The 17,152-nt window shown below is 39.2% G+C and overlaps 1 protein-coding gene across 1 annotated transcript; it reads right to left on the minus strand.

The window, feature by feature from the left end:
- Positions 1-1,318: 1,318 nt before the first annotated feature.
- On the minus strand, positions 1,319-10,681 carry FAM32A (family with sequence similarity 32 member A). Its single transcript, XM_001368671.5, has 4 exons — positions 10,383-10,681; positions 10,060-10,198; positions 6,238-6,291; positions 1,319-5,580 (listed from the first exon to the last, which is right to left on the minus strand). Exons 1-4 carry the CDS (start codon positions 10,454-10,456, stop codon positions 5,512-5,514), a joined length of 336 nt encoding a protein of 111 aa, XP_001368708.1. The 5' UTR covers positions 10,457-10,681; the 3' UTR covers positions 1,319-5,511.
- Between the last annotated feature and the right edge of the window lie 6,471 nt (positions 10,682-17,152).

Consider the following 17,152-nt stretch of genomic DNA (forward strand, 5'->3'; position numbering starts at 1 on the left):
GTATCAATTCTAAAATCAATCATGACTCAAAGAACTTCCTGTTCTATGCTTAAGCATAGGTCAAAGCCCTTTCCATTGTTCAGCAAAAGGTTTCTGTCCTAAAGTAATCTTAAGTAGGGAGAAGGAACCTCCCATGCCAATGGGGTTCACATTCCAATAGAGTTCCCACTATCAGTAGGAAATTCTTCAAGTATGAAATTTCCCAATGGTGAAATTTCCAACATTTATAAGTCTAAGAAATTTTAAGGTTTACACTCCTGAGAAGTCACTTCTTTTTGTGTATATTTTTACAAGTACATGTAATCTTGATAGCACTGGAAGCTTTCTGAGGGCAAGGATTCTCATTTATCTTGTGCCCTCTGCATAGGAGGTGCTTAACAAATGTTTTTTGAATGGCTAAACAAACAGAAGTTCATGAATATAATGGAATATTAAATATGAGAAAAGATGAGGAAGTCAGAGAAATGTCAGAATATTTATATGGACAAAGAGTGAAGCAAGCAGAAACAGAATTTATCTTTGCCTACAATGTGTCACCCAACAAGCATTTATTAAAAGCACTAAGCTAGGTGCCAGGGACACAGAGACAAATATGAAGCAGCCCCTGCCCGTAAGGAGCTTACATTTTATTGGGAAGACTACATGGGCATTAATAAGTATATACCAAATAAATCTAAATTTTTTCTTTTGAGGTTAAGGTCCTAGCATCTGGGAGGGGAGTGGGGGACAGGATTGAGAATTAGGAAAGGCTTCATGTAGAAAGTATAATTGAACAGTTTTGAAACTAGAGATATTAGGAAGCAGAGGCAAGGCATGGAGATGATGGACGTAAATGTAAGGTGTAATGGATGTAATGTGTGAGAGAGCAACCCCCTGGAGGCCAGTTTAGCTGAACTGTGGAATGTAGGGAGTAATAGCCTAATCTAAGGAAATTAATCCCTTCATTTTACAGATAGACACTTGAGGCCCAAAGTGGTAGAATGACTTGTCCAAGGTCACATATGTAGTTTAGTAAAACCAGAATTTTAACTTAGATCTGCACTGTTCTTTCTGCTCTTCAAGAGATAGAGATTACAAAAGACAATTTTGATTACAAATTATAAAGCTTTCCCTCACAAAATCAGTGTTGCTCAGACTAAAAGAGGCTCTGCAATGGGAAAATATCTTTGTATCAAGAATCTTTTGCAAAAGCCTCACATCCAAAAAAATGGAACTAATTCAAATATGTGATTCAAAAAACATGTGGTTTAAAGGCTATAATTTTGGAGGAAAAATGTATTATCAAAAACCATATAAAAATGTTCCAAGACACTAATAATAATGTCATTTTTTTAATGAAACAAAATTTAAAATACACATGAAAACATCTGAAATATCATTTCACACCTACCAAATTAGATAATATGGCAAAATGACAGTCAGTTTTATTGGAAAGTCTGTTTTGTTTGATACATTGAAGTAACAACGAATTTGACTTTTCTGGAAAATAATTTTGAGTGACTCGAGACAAGCCCAACTGATGAGTACTGTAACCTAGTGTTTGATAAACCCAAAGATCCTAAGTATTGGGGCAAGAACTCACTATGTGACAAAAACTGCTGGGAAAACTGGGAAGCAGTTTGGCAGAAACTAGGAATAGACCATCATCTCACACAGAATACCAAAACAAACTCAGAATGTGTACACTGCTTAAATATAAAGGATAATATTATAAGCAAACTACTTGTCAGATCCATAGATAGTGAAAAAGTTCATGACCAAATAAGATAGAAAAGATCATAAGAATTTAAATGTATAATTTTAACATTAAAAATGTAAAAGGTTTTGCACAAACAAATCCAATACATCCCACATTAAAAGGAAAGCAAAAAACTGGGGGAAATTTTTGAGATAAAGGTCTCATTTTTCAGATATATAGAGAACTGAGCCAAATTTATAAAAATAAAAAAAATTCCCCAGATGACAAATGATCAAAGGATATACTAGCTATTTTTCAGAGGAAATCAAAGCTGTCAAAAGTCAAATGAACAAATCTCCTATATCACTAATAATCATTAGTGAAAATTAACTCTTGAGGTACCACTTCACACCCATCAGATTGGCTAATATGACAGAAAAGGAAAATGGCAAATGCTGGAGGGGATATGAAAAAATAGGGATACTAATGCTCTGGTGGTAGAACTGTGAACCAGTCTAACCATTCTGGAGAACAATCTGGAACTTTGCTCAATGGGCTATCAAACTGTGCACATCATTTGATCCAGCAATATCACTACCAGGTCTGTACTACAGAGAGCAAAGAAAAAGAACCTATATGTACAAAAGTATAAAAAGCTTTTTGTGGTAGTAAAGAATTGGGAACTGAGGGAATGCTGGAACAAGTTAGGTACAGGATATTATTGTGATGGAATATTATTGTGCTGTAAAAATATGATAGGGGATGGTTTCAGAAAAACCTGGGAAGACTATGTGAACAGATGTAGTGAAGTGAGAACCAGAAGATCATTGTACATAGTAATAGCAATAGTGTAATGATAATCAACTGTGAAATTTGCTTTAAAGCAATGATCAATGAAAATTCCAAAGAATTCATGATGAAAAATGCTATCAAAATGGACTCTTGAGGGGGCAGCTGGGTGGCTCAGTGGATTGAGAGCCAGGCCTAGAGATGAGAGGTCCTAGGTTCAAATCTGGCCTCAGACACTGCCCAGCTGTGTGACCCTGGGCAAGTCACTTGACCCCCATTGCCTAGCCCTTACCACTCTTCTGCCTTGGAGCCAATACACAGTATTGACTCAAAGACAGAAGGTAAGGGTTTAAAAAAAAAAAAGGACTCTTGAATGCAGACTGAACCATATTTATTTACCACCCCCCCCCCCCATAGCTAATGTGGAAATTGTTTTAATTACTTATGTATAATGGCTATCATATTTCTGGACTTCTCAATGTACAGGGGAAGGGCTGGAGAGAATTTGGAATTGAAAATAAAACTTAGAAAAAAGGCAAACTATTCATACCTTTGATCCAGGGCATATATTCTAATGTGGGGAGGCAGTAGAAAGAACTGCTGGTTCTGGAGTCGGAGCGCCTGGGTTAAAATCAAACCTTTTAACGTTTACTATCTGAGTGACATTGGGAAGTTACCTAATCTCTCTCTGGATTTCAGTTTTTCCAGGAGAGGGTTAGATTAAATGAGCCCTAAAGTCCTTTCCACAAGTAGATTTAAGATTCTCCTTTCCCCACCAATCAATAAATGAAGTCTCAAGTTTCAAGAAATTTGGTTCTATACATACAAAAGTACTTACAGCTACTTTTTATAATAGCAAAAGGCTGGAAACAAAATATCTCTGGATTGAGCAATGATTGAACAAAATCATGGTATATTCCTTATTCATTTCTTTATTATGTACCTTAAGGAATATGAGGAATTTAGAGAAACATGGAAAATCCTGTGTTAACTGAAGAATGAAGCATGTGAAATATATACAGTGATAGTAATGTGAATGAAAACAACACAAAAAGACAAGAGAACTCTGATCAAATCTAATGGCTATTCTTGGTTCTGGATGGCTGAAGGTAAAACACCAGTCCTTGTTCTTTGAGGACTAGTTCTATCAGCCAGTCACTATAGACTAGACATTTGTGGGGAAGGAAACATGGTGTCCTTGATGCTTGTTGGAAAGTGAAATGGTTGTATAGAAATTGTGTGAAATGGAGGTGGAGCCAAGATGGCAGGGAAGTAGGAATCAATATGGTAAGGTCCCAAAACTCCTCCAAACAGATGCATAAAATGCACCAGACTGAATCCTGATGAGCAAATTGAAAAGTCACAGTGAATGAGACAAATTGAGAGGGTCATTGGGGACAGGTTCTGGCCAGGTGAGGGGAGGGGGGAAGGGATCCAAGCACCTAGTGAGGAGCTGTGAATCTATAGGGGTACTGGGCACAAGGCTGCAGGAACAGGTACCAGCTGGCAGCTTTGATACCTACTTCCTGGTTCCGAGACAGAGATACAAGGCAGAATGAGCAGAGTAATTGTATTCAGGTGGTTTTCTAGGGTAGGGAATGGTTGTGTGGTTGCTGGTCTTGGATTATATATTAGGGAGTAAATTCAGAAGCAGTGGCTGCTGTGTGGCTCAGATGCCAGGAGAAGAGCAGGAGTGCCAGTTCCAGCTTCTAGACCCATGTTGAAGAGCCTATGGGATACGTGGTGGAAGGGGCTGCTCCTTTCCCCTTCTCTACATGTGCCTGAGGACATTTCTCATATTATCCATCCTTCTGCCTAGCACCCCAATTGAAGTGCTTCCTCGCTTGAGGGTTGCAGTTTGGGCACTCAAGTCTCTGAAAGGTCTGCCATCACTGTTTTAGACCAATCTGAAGCCTGTAGAGGAACAACCAGGGCAGAAATCCCAGACCAAAAAGAAGCCTATAGTTCTGTCACTTTGAACCTACAGAGCTTTCCAGCTGGCTGATAGTAGCTCAATTCAGATCAGGGGGTGCAACAATCAGAAACTGTCCTGTGTATGACTATTTTGGGAGTCCTGAAGACTTACATACCCCCAGCTTGAGATTCAGGAACAATATAAGAAAGCACTGAAAGTGCATGAAACCTAGCTCTAACATACTCTTCCTCTATTTTCTTTCAAGACATGGGATCAGATTTCAAGCTGGAATGTACCTCAGAGGTCACTGAGTCCTACCTTCTCATTTTACAAGTAAGGATACTGAGGCCCAGAGACATCAAATGACGTGCTTAAGTCCAGAAAATAAATAACAAATGACATGTCAAGTAGAGCAAACTAAGAGTAGCTTTGCTCCTCTGATGTCCTCCCTGATCCCTTATAAAAATAAGCATGCAACTTTAGCCTTCCAAAGACCATAGGCCTAGGGCATAAATTCTGGCAGATTCTATCAAACTGTTGATGCAGGTCCCAATATTTGCCTCTGAACCTGTTGTTAGATGTTTATCCAGCCTATAAGTGGGCAGCTTCATCACTAGGTTAGTCATCAAATGATCACACTATAGCAAAGATTTATTAGAGGGAGATTGTATACTCAGGAAATCATCCTTTAACCATTGAAAACATGTAGAAGAATAATGAAAAGTTAATCAGCTGTAATTAGCACCCTAAGGGTCTATTGGTACTGGCTTAGCAAGTTTTTTCCTATGGGCAGTGTAAAAAAGTTAACTGTTGGCTCAGAATTTGAATTATCATACTATTCTAACTGGACAGCTTTACTAATAAGTTTCAATGACTTTGTATTAAATAACAGAATTTTTTAACCTAAAAGAAATTATGTGTCACAAAGAACTTAAAAAACTAATCATGACTTCTACTTTAATAAAGTGCAACAAATTGCTAACTTGATTACATAGTCTTTAAAAATAGTCTTAGCAGGAAACATAAAAAAAAAAAGAGGGGATGCATTTACAGAACATGCCACATTTATCCAGAACAAACACAACTGAGTCTTCTTCCTCAGGGTCATACCACTCAACACTGTAGGAGTCTATTTTGTCCAGCTGACTTTGGGGATATCATAGTGTTCAGTGAGAGTATCTAAATGTCTGTTGAAGTCCTGGAGGGGAGGCAGAAAAGAAAGATGTTATGCAACAAGACCAAAAAAAGTATACACATTTCCTATCTCAGCTACTATTGCCCCAAAGCATCCTCCTTTCCAACGGATGCATTCTGTCTCCTGGATCCTCTTCTTAATGTAGCTTAATATAGTCCTCTCTTCTGCCAACACAAATCCATAAAGGGGCAGTGACAAAATGGAAAGAACATAGGATCTGGAGTCAGATAGCAGGTTCAAATCTCAATTCTAGGCTTTTCTATTTCAACTTGAATAAGTCTCTTTTCTGCTCTGAAATGGAAACATTTGGATTATGCCACACCTGAATACTGTGAATAAAGTGCTTTTGTAAATATACCCCAAAGAACTTTATAAAACTGAGCTTTTGTTATCAATTATGCTTCTCTGGAAATCTTCTCCATTCACTATCTCTTTTATAGTTACACATTTGGTGAGCATTTATAACATGCTCGTTTGTTGTTTTCACCTACTAAGCTACAAGTAAATCAAAGATAAATGCTTTTCCTCAAAACCAGGTCCTGTCTTCCACCAATACTTTCTGCCCTACTGACCACTGAGGGTGGTCCAAAGTATAGGGCTCAGAATATTTACTAAACTTAAAGTTTTAGTCCTAGCTTTTTATTGCTTAGTAATCCTTACCTCCACTCTCTGCTTATGAGTTTTGGATGCTTTCTTTAAGATTCTTTCCATTTGCTTAAAGGAAAAAAAAAAGAACAAAGCAAGGTTATACATTTACATATCCAAACCACCTGTTAGGCCCACTAAGAGCAGGGAGGTACAGTTCTTGTAGAACTCATTGCACCCTGTAACATTTTAAGTGGTTCCCTTGAAATGTTACAAGGGGCACTTAGTTTCAGTTAGACAATTTGATGGGCTGTTGACAATTGGCAGAAGAATGTTACAATAGGGTTTTGAAGGATTTTTATACATTGTAGTTACAAGTTTTTTCTGAACAACTGGTCAAGGAACAATTGGTCAAGGAACAAATTATAAAACACAACTACTTCTTATGCTTCTCAATTTCAGTCCTGCCTATTCCACTACTGCCTACATTCTTAGAAATGCATTCTAAGAAATGTTGTAAACAGACTACTCCATATTCTCTTTCTTCTTAAAGAACATCACATGTGGAACAGCCTTCATGGATTATCTAGTATATCCCCTTAATTTCAAGATGAGGTCATTGAAGTCCAGGGAAATGAATTGACCAAAGTTGCTTAGGGTCCTAGTTACACAGTACAGTGTTCCCCCAACCTCACTGCCATGATTACACCTTTCCTTACTTTACACTTTGGCCTCTAAAATATGTCCTTCAAACATGGCTGGATAAATCTTTCTCATGCATAAATTTTGTCTGCATTAGGAGGCACAGTGGAAAAAGTACTAGATTTGGAGTCACAAAGTCTGGAGTGACCTTGGACAATTCACTAAACATTTCTCAGCCTGTTTCCTCATCTATAAAATGAGATTAATAATTGGACCTGCCCTTCTAGCGTTATGAGGATCAAATGAGATCCTATAGGTAACGTGCTTTGCAAGCCTTAGTACATTATATAAATGTGGACTATTCTCTGCTCTAAAATTTTCATGGTATCATGTTGCCTACTATGGTAGTCTAAAAAACTTTACCTCTCTTTTGCAGCCAGCTTCTGCTCTGAATAGTTCTCTGCATAATCTCCTGTCCTATCTCTTCCTAGAACCTTTTATATTTAGAATCTTATATGCTCAAAGTTTCCATATCTTATGGAAGGAAATGGGAGCTCACAGCCTGTCTCTATAGCTTCTCTACCCACAATATCAAAGTAAAAAACCAATTAGGGGGCAGCTGGGTAGCTCAGTGGATTGAGAGCCAGGCCTAGAGACAGAGGTCCTGGGTTCAAATTTGGCCTCAGACACTTTCTAGCTGTGTGACCCTGGGCAAGTCACTTGACCCCCATTGCCTAGCCTTTACCACTCTTCTGCCTTGGAGCCAATACACAGTATTGACTCGAAGACGGAAGGTAAGGGTTTAAAAAAAAAAACAATTAGACCATCTTAGGAATGGGATCTGGTTTGATGCAAACTTTCTATTTTTCCCAGCAGGGAGCAAAGTGCTCTATCCTCAGTAGATTAAAAAAACAAAACAAAAAAAACAAATGTTCTATGAATTGAAACAGGCAGAGGATTTCAGAATTAGGTGAATCCTTAGAGACCATCTGGTTGAACCCTCTCATGTTATATAACTGAGCAAAAAGAGAAGGGTTCAATTTGTATTATAGTTATCTGTGTATGTGTTCTACCCTTGTTCTCTGAGGTAGTCTCTGAATTTGACCCAGTGTGGCTTGGTACAAATATCACAAGATCTGGAGCAAGGACACCTGAGGTAAAAGTCTAGCTCTTGCATTTGACATCTGTGTGACCACATACAAGACTTATTTACCTCTCTGCGGCATTTCCTCATCTATTAAATCAAGAGTTTGGCTTCCATGATCTCTAATGGCCTTTCCAGCTCTAAATCCAATGATCTCAGAAAGAGCTTATTCAAACTTTATTTTTCTTTCAGAGATGGGCTCACTGTTCCATGGACATCTCATGAAACATATTTTATACCTCACCTCTCCTAGGGCCCAAACACAATGCTTTCTAAAAAGCAGGCACTAAATCAATGCTTGTTGAATTCAATTATCATTCTGATTTGTAATCTATATTACTGTAAGAAACAATGGAGGTTTCAAAAGTCAAAGTACATACATTAATAAAGCACAAGACCATGAAGGTCTATAGCATTTGTATCTCCTCTTTCAAAAACTACCACAAGTGTACTGCAGTAATCCCACTAGGACTGAAAGAACACAAAAATCATAGATTGAGGGCTAGAAGAGATCTCACTAAATTCATTAATCTAACTCTCTTACTTGACAATAAGGGAAATTGATGCCCTCACTGATTAATCCTATCCCCATCATTACTCTTATACCATATTTCCCTTATCAGTTATTTAGCTTTTGATGAGATGCAGGTACTCCACCCCCTGAACTTGCCAAGAGATTGGAATATTGTGAAATAGGGAGGGAGGAGGACAACAGAGGTAAAGGAACTGTCATTACTCTTGAGAAAATTATATTCGATTCTTGACTGCTGTGGAGAATAGGTTTTAGATTGAAACAATAATCCAATTATTCTTATATAGAATTTGGGAAATTATTTCCATTGCTAGATTTCCCCTAGTTTGTTCAGGTTTTCACTTACCACTTATGATTTGAAAATGCTCGGGGGTGTGGGGGGTTTGGGGGGTGTGGGTGGGAGCTGGGTGGCTCAGTGGATTGAGAGCCAGGCCTAGAGATGAGAGGTCCTAGGTTCAAATCTGACCTCAGACACTTCCCAGCTGTGTGACCCTGGGCAAGTCACTTGACCCCCATTGCCTAGCCCTTACCACTCTTCTGCCTTGGGGCCAATACACAGTATTGACTCGAAGACGGAAGGTAAGGGTTTAAGGTTATCTCAAAAGAGAAAGGTTTTCTATTCCAATCAGTACCTGGGCAAAAATCCTTTCTGAAACCTTAAAACAATTATGATAATCCTAAATTATGCAGGATGTGTATTAATGCATCCGCTACTGAAATCTTCTAGTAATGGAGGGCTTACTGTATTGCAAGGCAGACCAGCCCCCCTGGATAACAGAATTGATAGTAAATATATAGCTTTAAAGTTTGCAAAGGGCTTGGCATTTATCTTATTTGATCCTTGGAACTCTGTTAAGATAAGTATTATAGCCTGTAAGGTAGGTATTACTTGCAAATGAGTCCCATTTTACAGATAAAGAAACTGAGGCTGAGTTGCCTTCAGAACCCGTCAGGTGGGATTTGAACCATTGAAAAAGAATCAAGCCTAATTCTGCCTCCCCCTGCTCTATATTTCTATCCTCTGAGACCAGGCAGAACATACAACACTTTCCTTTTCATGCCTCCCCTTACGTCTTTTTGTTCTTTAAGGTTCCACTGAAGGAACAAGATAGGATTCTTCTTTCACAAAGCATTCTTGGTGTCACTCTTTCTACTTGGGACTCAGTTTCCATCGATGTTTCTTTCTTTAATATTTCTCCATAATTTCCATCTCTTAAGGAACCTGATCACCCTCTTCTGTATGATCAATGTCTTTCATACATTGTGGCACTAAGAACTGAAAACTGACTACAAATGTGGTCCAAACTAGGTAGGGGAAATCATCTCCCTTACAATTTTTTTTTAAAGCTGCTGTCAAAGGCCTTAGAGTAGGGGTTCTTAAACTTAATTTGTGTGTGGGGGCAGTCTGGGGAGAGGCTTATGGATTCTGTCTCAGAACATTTTAAAACTACATGAAATAAATTGCATAGCACTATAAAGGGAACTAATACTGAGATGATGTTATAGAAAACGGGTAAAAAAAAGAAGTTAGCAGACTCCAGGTGAGACACCCCCCCCCCCCCCCCCCCAGGCTGCTCACTCTCTTCTCCTGCATCTTCTCATAGGCGATCTGGGCTGGTGTCCGCTTGTCCAGTCCCCTCCGTTTCTCCTCCTCGTTCTTTTTGCTGGTCACGATCTGCTCCAGGACCTTGCTCTTGTCTTTGTCCTTCCTCTTTTTTCTGCGAGGACAGACAGATGGATGGTCGGATGGATGGATAGATGGATGGATAAGGCCGATAGACGAGGCCTTCGGCACTGTCAGGACTAGAGACACGACTCCACCCCGCCTCCCGTCTGGTCCCCGTCCCCCCTATCCCACTGCCTCGTTTCCCCGGCGGGCACCGACCTTTCCGTCGCACTTACCGCTTCGTTACACCCAAGTCCGACACCCCTTTGAGCTTCAGCGCGCTCCTCTGTACTTGCTCGTACTCCGCCATTCCGACGCGGACAACTTCCGCCCAGCTGTGGGCCTACCTCATATCCTGTTTAGAGTCCTCGTGCGCAGGGCACTTCGGGAAAGACGCGAACCACGCCTAGGGTGGGGTCCTTTATGTTCAAGGTAGCCTAGGCTAGGCTAGAGGGAGCGCCGCGAGGCAGGTCGGGATGTTAAGCAATGCTCCAGAGTAGCATCATTGCTGGAGTAATTGGGGCGGGGCACCAGACTTTTACTCCAATTGGAGAGAAGCGGAAAAATTGCGTCCTATGGAGAGGGCGTGACCGAGAGTGTGCTGTGTCTCGGAAAAATTCCTGAAGCTATATCTGTTTGTGTTGACTTTAGGCACACTCCCTCCCCAGCCTCAGTCTCTTCATTTTTAAAATGGTCTCTCTCTCATTCACGTGAGGAGCATTAAAATTTTTTTTAATTTATTTTTTAAAACTTTCCCCATGGTTATATGATCCATTTTCTCTCCCTCTCCTCTTCGCTTCCCGTGAGGAGCAACTATTAAACGCCTTTTTATGTCTTCCGACACTGTTATGACTTTGACCTCGTGCAAGGCACTTAACTCGTGATTGCCTCAGTTTCCTTATCTGTAAAATAGGTATAATCACAGCACTTACCTGGGTGATTGTGAGGCTCCAAAGTGCTCAGGGCGATGCCTGGCACAGTGTAGGCACTCTATAAATGCTGGCTAATATAATGATAGTATTATTGTGGCAGGCACTGTGTTAAGGACTAGAGACACGAAAACAAATATGAAACTTGAAAGGACTTCTATTCTTCTGAAGGAGAACCAGGCTTTTGCCCAGGCACATAAAGGCACAAACATATGAAGAAAAAAAGAAATCGCCAAAATTTGGGGTCAGGTTATGGCTCTAAGGGATGGCACTCTCAGATTGTGACACCTGAATTTAGCTTTTGACAAGTTAGATTTCCAAGAGGAGGGTTGGGTTAAGGAGGGAGTTTCTGCCATGCAACTTGGATGGTCCTCCAGTCTTATTCTTGTTCTAAATCTTCTGATCCTTCTCCACCTTCTTAGCATAGAATCTCATCTCATATTTCACTGAGAAAACAGAAGCCATCCCTTGTGGTGAGCTCTTTTGTCACCCACATTCCATCCACACCAGTCTACTTGTTGATTTCAGTATTCTATCCTTCTCTCCTTGCATCTGCACAAAGTGTATTCCATGTCTCAATTTTGTTGTTGTTGCTGTTTTGTACCACCAGCTCCTAGAGTAGTGCCATGCATATAAGTTGGTGCTTAATAAATGCTAATTGGATGTGGTTTTATTTATGTAGGAAACTTCCTAGGGAGGAAACCTTTCAAAACATGCTGATCTGCAAGTGTTCTGCAGTTTATAATCTCACACTCTCTTATACAGGTGTCTTGAAGAGGATAAAGGAATCAAATTCCCAGGCAGCATGATCTGGAATTGAGGAGAGAAAGATTTCTTGGGTCTTGGGGTTGTTTCCAGAGTATACCCAAGTTTGAAAGTGAGAAGGGGATATTCCTGAGCAGTGTACCTTTTGGAGAAACACAGGGATTGCCCATATGACCTCAACAGCTTTAAAGGAACTAAAGCTATTTTGTTGGTTAATAAGAAATTGGGACCTTGCCACCTGCTGTTATCATGAATTATTTGAACAGTGCAAAAATTTGATGGGAAAGGGACAGCACAGTATATCCCCAGAGTATATTTACTTCCTGAAGGAAGTCCAAAACAGTGACATAATTTGAGAAAACCTATGTTGAAACCTGTGGGAAAGACTGAACTGTTGAAAACTTTCCCCCACTGGCAATTCCAAGTTTAGTTCTCTTCAGAGAACAGTTTATTGGCTATTGTGAGTACTTTGTCTTTTCTGTATCACTGTACACTCTAGTAAATCCTTTGAATCTTTTATATCTTCTGTTGTTCAGTCATTATAGACTTTTCATGATCTTATTTGTTTTGTTTTGTTTTTTTGGCAAAGATACTGGAGTGGTTTGCCATTTCCTTCTCCAGCTCATTTTACAAGATGAGGAAACTGAGGCAAACAAGGTTAAAGCAAGTGCCTCAGGTCATACAGCTAGCAAGTGTCTGATACCAGATTTGAACTCAGGTCTTCATGACTCCTGGTTTGATACTCTATCCACTTTATCCACTCTATCCACTAAATGCCAAATAATTTGTTATTGTCCAGTCATGTCAGATTCTTTTTGACTCTCCATAGCATTTTCTTGGCAAAGATACTGGAGTGTTTTGCCATTTCCTTATCCAGCTCATTTTACAGGTGAGGAAACTAAAGCAAACAAAGTTAAGTGACTTGTCCAGAGTCATAGGACTACTAAGTGTTTGAGAGTGGATTTAATTCAGATTTCCTGACTCCAGGACGGGTGCTCTATCCAATGCACCACCTAACTGCCTCTTGTATTTTCTATCTGGTGAAATAAAAACCCTCCTACTAGATATGCATTCATTACCTTGTGTTTGTAAAGGAACTGGTGACTTTGTTATTCATATTTGTGAAAATCTAGATATAGGCACCTTTGGAGATTCCTATAGCAAACACCGAATGAAGGCAACAGGACAAAGAAAATATTACCTTTTTAGGGTCAACTCTTGGATTGGACTCATTTCCATTTGAAGCCAGAGTGGGATCCTTGAGATTTACCTAGGATGGTAGATTTAGGGACTTTTGGATTAGAAAAGAAAACTTCAGTTGCTTTCTTTATATTGTTATAATAAAAATTCTCTGGAAATTATATTAGTTTATAATTATTTAGTAAATAGTGAAAAGCAGGTTGGAGAAAGAAAAGGCACATAGTTACACGGCCAGTTGCACACCTTCTTCTCCAGCTAACACTAGGTCAATGCTCACCTTATGTTTTCATTCACTGGCATTGCTTGGTCAGAAAAAAAACACAGTTGGTCAGAAAAGATGGGAGAGCTTCCTTGATCCATAATTTATACCCCTTCATGGCATCTCTTTTTCTGGGTCTTTCTGATTGGACAGACTTGAACTCAGGTCAGGGGCTGGTCATCTTGACACCAGAAGTCATGTGGGACAACAAGCAAGTGTCTTCAGAGATGCCAGGGAGCCCAGAGGCTTTTGGGTGGCTGAGTGGATTGAGAGCCAGGCCTAGAGACAGGAGGCCATAGGTTCAAATGTCGCTTTTGGGTGGCTGAGTGGATTGAGAGCCAGGCCTAGAGACAGGAGGCCATAGGTTCAAATGTCGCCTCAGATACTTCCCAGCTGTGTGACCCTTGGCAAGTTACTTAACCCCCATTGCCCAGCCCTTACCACTCTTCTGCCTTGGAACCAATACATAGTATTGACTCCAGACTACACATGCTTTAGGTCTTATTCTTAATCCAGGCAAGGATTGGAGATTGAACCAAAACTTGGTTCACTAGAGAATGGGTTTTCAAATTCAATATGAAACTTTCCTTTTAACACCAAAAGACTGATTTTAGGGTACCAAGAAAAGGGGTACAAACTGATACTAAATTCTCACAATATAGATCATAGATCTAGAGTTAGAAAGGACCTCATAGGACCTTTGACTATCTCATTTTATAGATCAAAAAAATGAAATTAAGTGAATTGCTTAAAATGAATTACCTAGTGTGAATATAGGATTAATTCTTTCCTTGTCTATTTTTAGCTAAACAAATAAAAAACTTAAAGTACCCCTACTTGACACTAGGAGAGTTCAGCAAGTCACTTACTAGAGTAAGCTCATACCTACAAAGGTCACTGCCCCCCTCAGTGCTAGGCAAATTGAAAGACTGTGATTGGTTCCAGAAAAGTGGGGGAGCAACAGGAAGTGATGTTGAGACAACTGCTTTAAAAGACCAGCTCAAGGATTCAGTCACTCTCAATGTGTTGGTGAGCTGGACTGGAGGAGGAGACTCTTTCCCTGGATCCTAGGTTGGCTTGTAGTGGTAAGTGGAGTAGTTTCCTTCCTTGTTTCTTCCGTGAGGAGACCCTCTCTGCTCATTGGTGCTTTGGTGGGATACTCCCTTGAGCGTGAGTTCTGGTGAGATTTTTGGTGGTCTTAGCCTTGTGTACACTGAAGGTTCTTGACAGATTCTTCATAATTTCCTGGCTCTTCAGATTTTGGCTTCCTAATTAGGACTTTGGATTCTGGAGACAGTTGCTTTTGGATTTGCATTTGTGGTCTGGAGACATTAGGATTAAACTTGGGGTATTTGTAGCAAGGCAACACTTTCTGTCTATTTACATTTTTCCACTTTTACTTTTTCCACCTCTGTAAATAAAAGCTTTTAAAAGTCATTTTGACTTAAGCTATAATATTTTTAAATCTGTGACTATAATATTACTTTAGAACTTTCATATTAGCATAAAAACCTAAATTTAAATTCTTATACTAATAAGTGGCAGAACTGGGACCCAAATTCAGAGCTCTTTCAATTGTATTCATGTTTCCCCAATAGCATATAAACTCTGAAGGCAAGAAGACTTTCATTTTTGTATTTGAAGCCTTAAGTATTTATTTATTAAGTCTGCCACTTGGCACATAGTACATGATTACTAAATAAATGCTTGTTAATTGCCCATGACTAATATCTTATGTTTCAGCCAAACAGGATATACCTTGTACTTTTCCACAATATTAAATCTTCCTTATGGTGTTACTTATTCCTGGAATGTTTCCTCCTCTATGTTTGTCTGTTGAACTAAATTCAAATAATTTACTACTTCCTCCAAAAGGCTTCCTCCCATCAATAATGAACTTCCTTTTCAGACCTTTTGTATTGTTTTCTTGGCACATCAACTATACACTTATTAGGTATAATTTTATATTATATTATAATTTATTTATAAACATGGTATATTTACATATAATTTTATATTATGTTATAGTATATTTGTTATTATATTTATGTGTATAATTTTATTTTATAGTTTATAAGGCTACATGGCTTCTGAAAGTAGAGACTGGCAACTGACTGCTCCCTCTCTCTTTTATGTATAGTACAGTAGAAAGAATATTTTCTCTGGAGTCAGGCAGTCAAGGTTCAAATCCTGCCTGTGACACTTAATGACTAGGTGAGCTCAGGCAAAATACAACCTCCCTGGGCCTTGGTTTCCTTATCTAGAAAATGAGGGGGTTGGACTAGATGATTTCTGAGGTTCCTTCCAGGTCTATGATATATGGAAGTTTTCTTTCCCAAGTCAATGATTAGATATATGAGGGTTCTCCATTTCTAAAAGAGCTAATGGGACTAAATAGGCTAAAAGACTCTGGGGACTAAGATATAAGAGATGGCAGAACCCACTTCTTCTCTGAGTTGAGGTAATACTTCAGCTGAGGATTCTAGGTGAAACTCAGAAGGGAATTTACAGGAAGCCTTTCCTAAACCCTCTTAATTCTAGTGTCTTCCCCCCTGTTAATTATTTCTCATTTATCCTGTATATTGCTTGCTTTGTATAGATTCACTTGCATGTTGTCTCTCCTATCAGATTGTAAGCTCCTTGAAGGAATTTTTTTGCATCTCTTTTTGTATCCCCAGCGCTGGGTTTGGCTCATAGTAGGTTCTTAATAAATGTTTATGAATTGATTGATTGATTGAGTGGGAAAGTAGCAGAGAAACACTGTGATACTCAGGTGCAGGCCTAGTATAGAGTAGCACTTGCTGGGAAGTAGGCCCTGAGAAGAGTCTGATGATATCACTAGAAGGTATCAGTCTGGGGGTAGCTAGGAAGTTTAGTGGATGGAGAACCAGGCCTAGAGATGGGAGGTCCTGGGTTCAAATCTGGACTCAGACACTTCCTAGCTGGATGGCCCTGGGCAAGTCACTTAACTCCCATTGCCTAGCTCTTACCACTCTTCTGCCTTAGAACCAATTCATAGTATTGATTCCAAGATGGAAAATAAGGGTTAAAAAAAAAAGAAGGTATCAGTGATCTTTGAGTTGGAGATCTGAGTTGTTCTAACATGTTCCAACAGGAATGTGCCATAAACATGTTCCCTTCATACATATGCCCTAGTCAGGTGTTCCATATATATGTTCCCATGCATGATTTTTACTGATATCTATGCTTCCCTCTGATATTATAGTATATATCTGTATTATAATATCTATATAATATTATATATTTGAGGGATGATGTGCTTCGTGCTCAGGCATGGAGAAAAATGCCTTATTGCTATTTTTCTTAGTGTACTATTTCATTAAATATCTTTGTTTTGAACTAAATATAACCTCAGAGAGACTAGTAGAAGTAAATCCTAATAAATAGGTAATAAGTAATAGCTGATCCTTTCATAATGCTTTAAGGTCTACAAAATGATTTCCTATATTATCTCCATAATACCATTATTGTTAAGCAGTTTCTTCTTGTAATCCTTGAATGCTCATAGTGGAAAATTTATCAACCTCCAATCCTGTGGTTCCGCTAAATACCAGCAGGTGATGTCAGGAGCTACTCTCCAGTACTGCACTTTCTGAAATCCTTTTTCATTTCAGCCAACAGATGTTATCGGGAATTCCTTTCTTTATCTACCTGTTCTCCACGGAGCTCCAGATATGACTTCAGATATGGAGATAAAAATCTGGATATGATGGCAGATATATTGACATTCATATCCTTTCTTCCTGAAACTTGGGAGAGATGTTTTCCACCTCAGGAATCATTTTTCCCATTATATCTGGACACCAACAAAGCACCCCAATTCTTTCCTAAT

This window comes from Monodelphis domestica, chromosome 3, assembly GCF_027887165.1.
Source record: "Monodelphis domestica isolate mMonDom1 chromosome 3, mMonDom1.pri, whole genome shotgun sequence".
In the NCBI taxonomy this organism is placed as follows: domain Eukaryota; kingdom Metazoa; phylum Chordata; class Mammalia; order Didelphimorphia; family Didelphidae; genus Monodelphis; species Monodelphis domestica.

What these genes read in the sequence shown, in the direction of transcription:
- FAM32A (XM_001368671.5), bottom strand. Translation starts at nt 10,456, where the DNA reads ATGGCGGAGTACGAGCAAGTACAGAGGAGCGCGCTGAAGCTCAAAGGG. An exon ending in GACTTGGGTGTAACGAAGCG is followed by an intron (nt 10,199 to 10,382) that starts GTAAGTGCGACG and finishes CTGTCCTCGCAG; the next exon opens with AAAAAAGAGGAAGGACAAAG. An exon ending in AGAAGATGCAGGAGAAGAGA is followed by an intron (nt 6,292 to 10,059) that starts GTGAGCAGCCTG and finishes TTTTCCTTTAAG; the next exon opens with CAAATGGAAAGAATCTTAAA.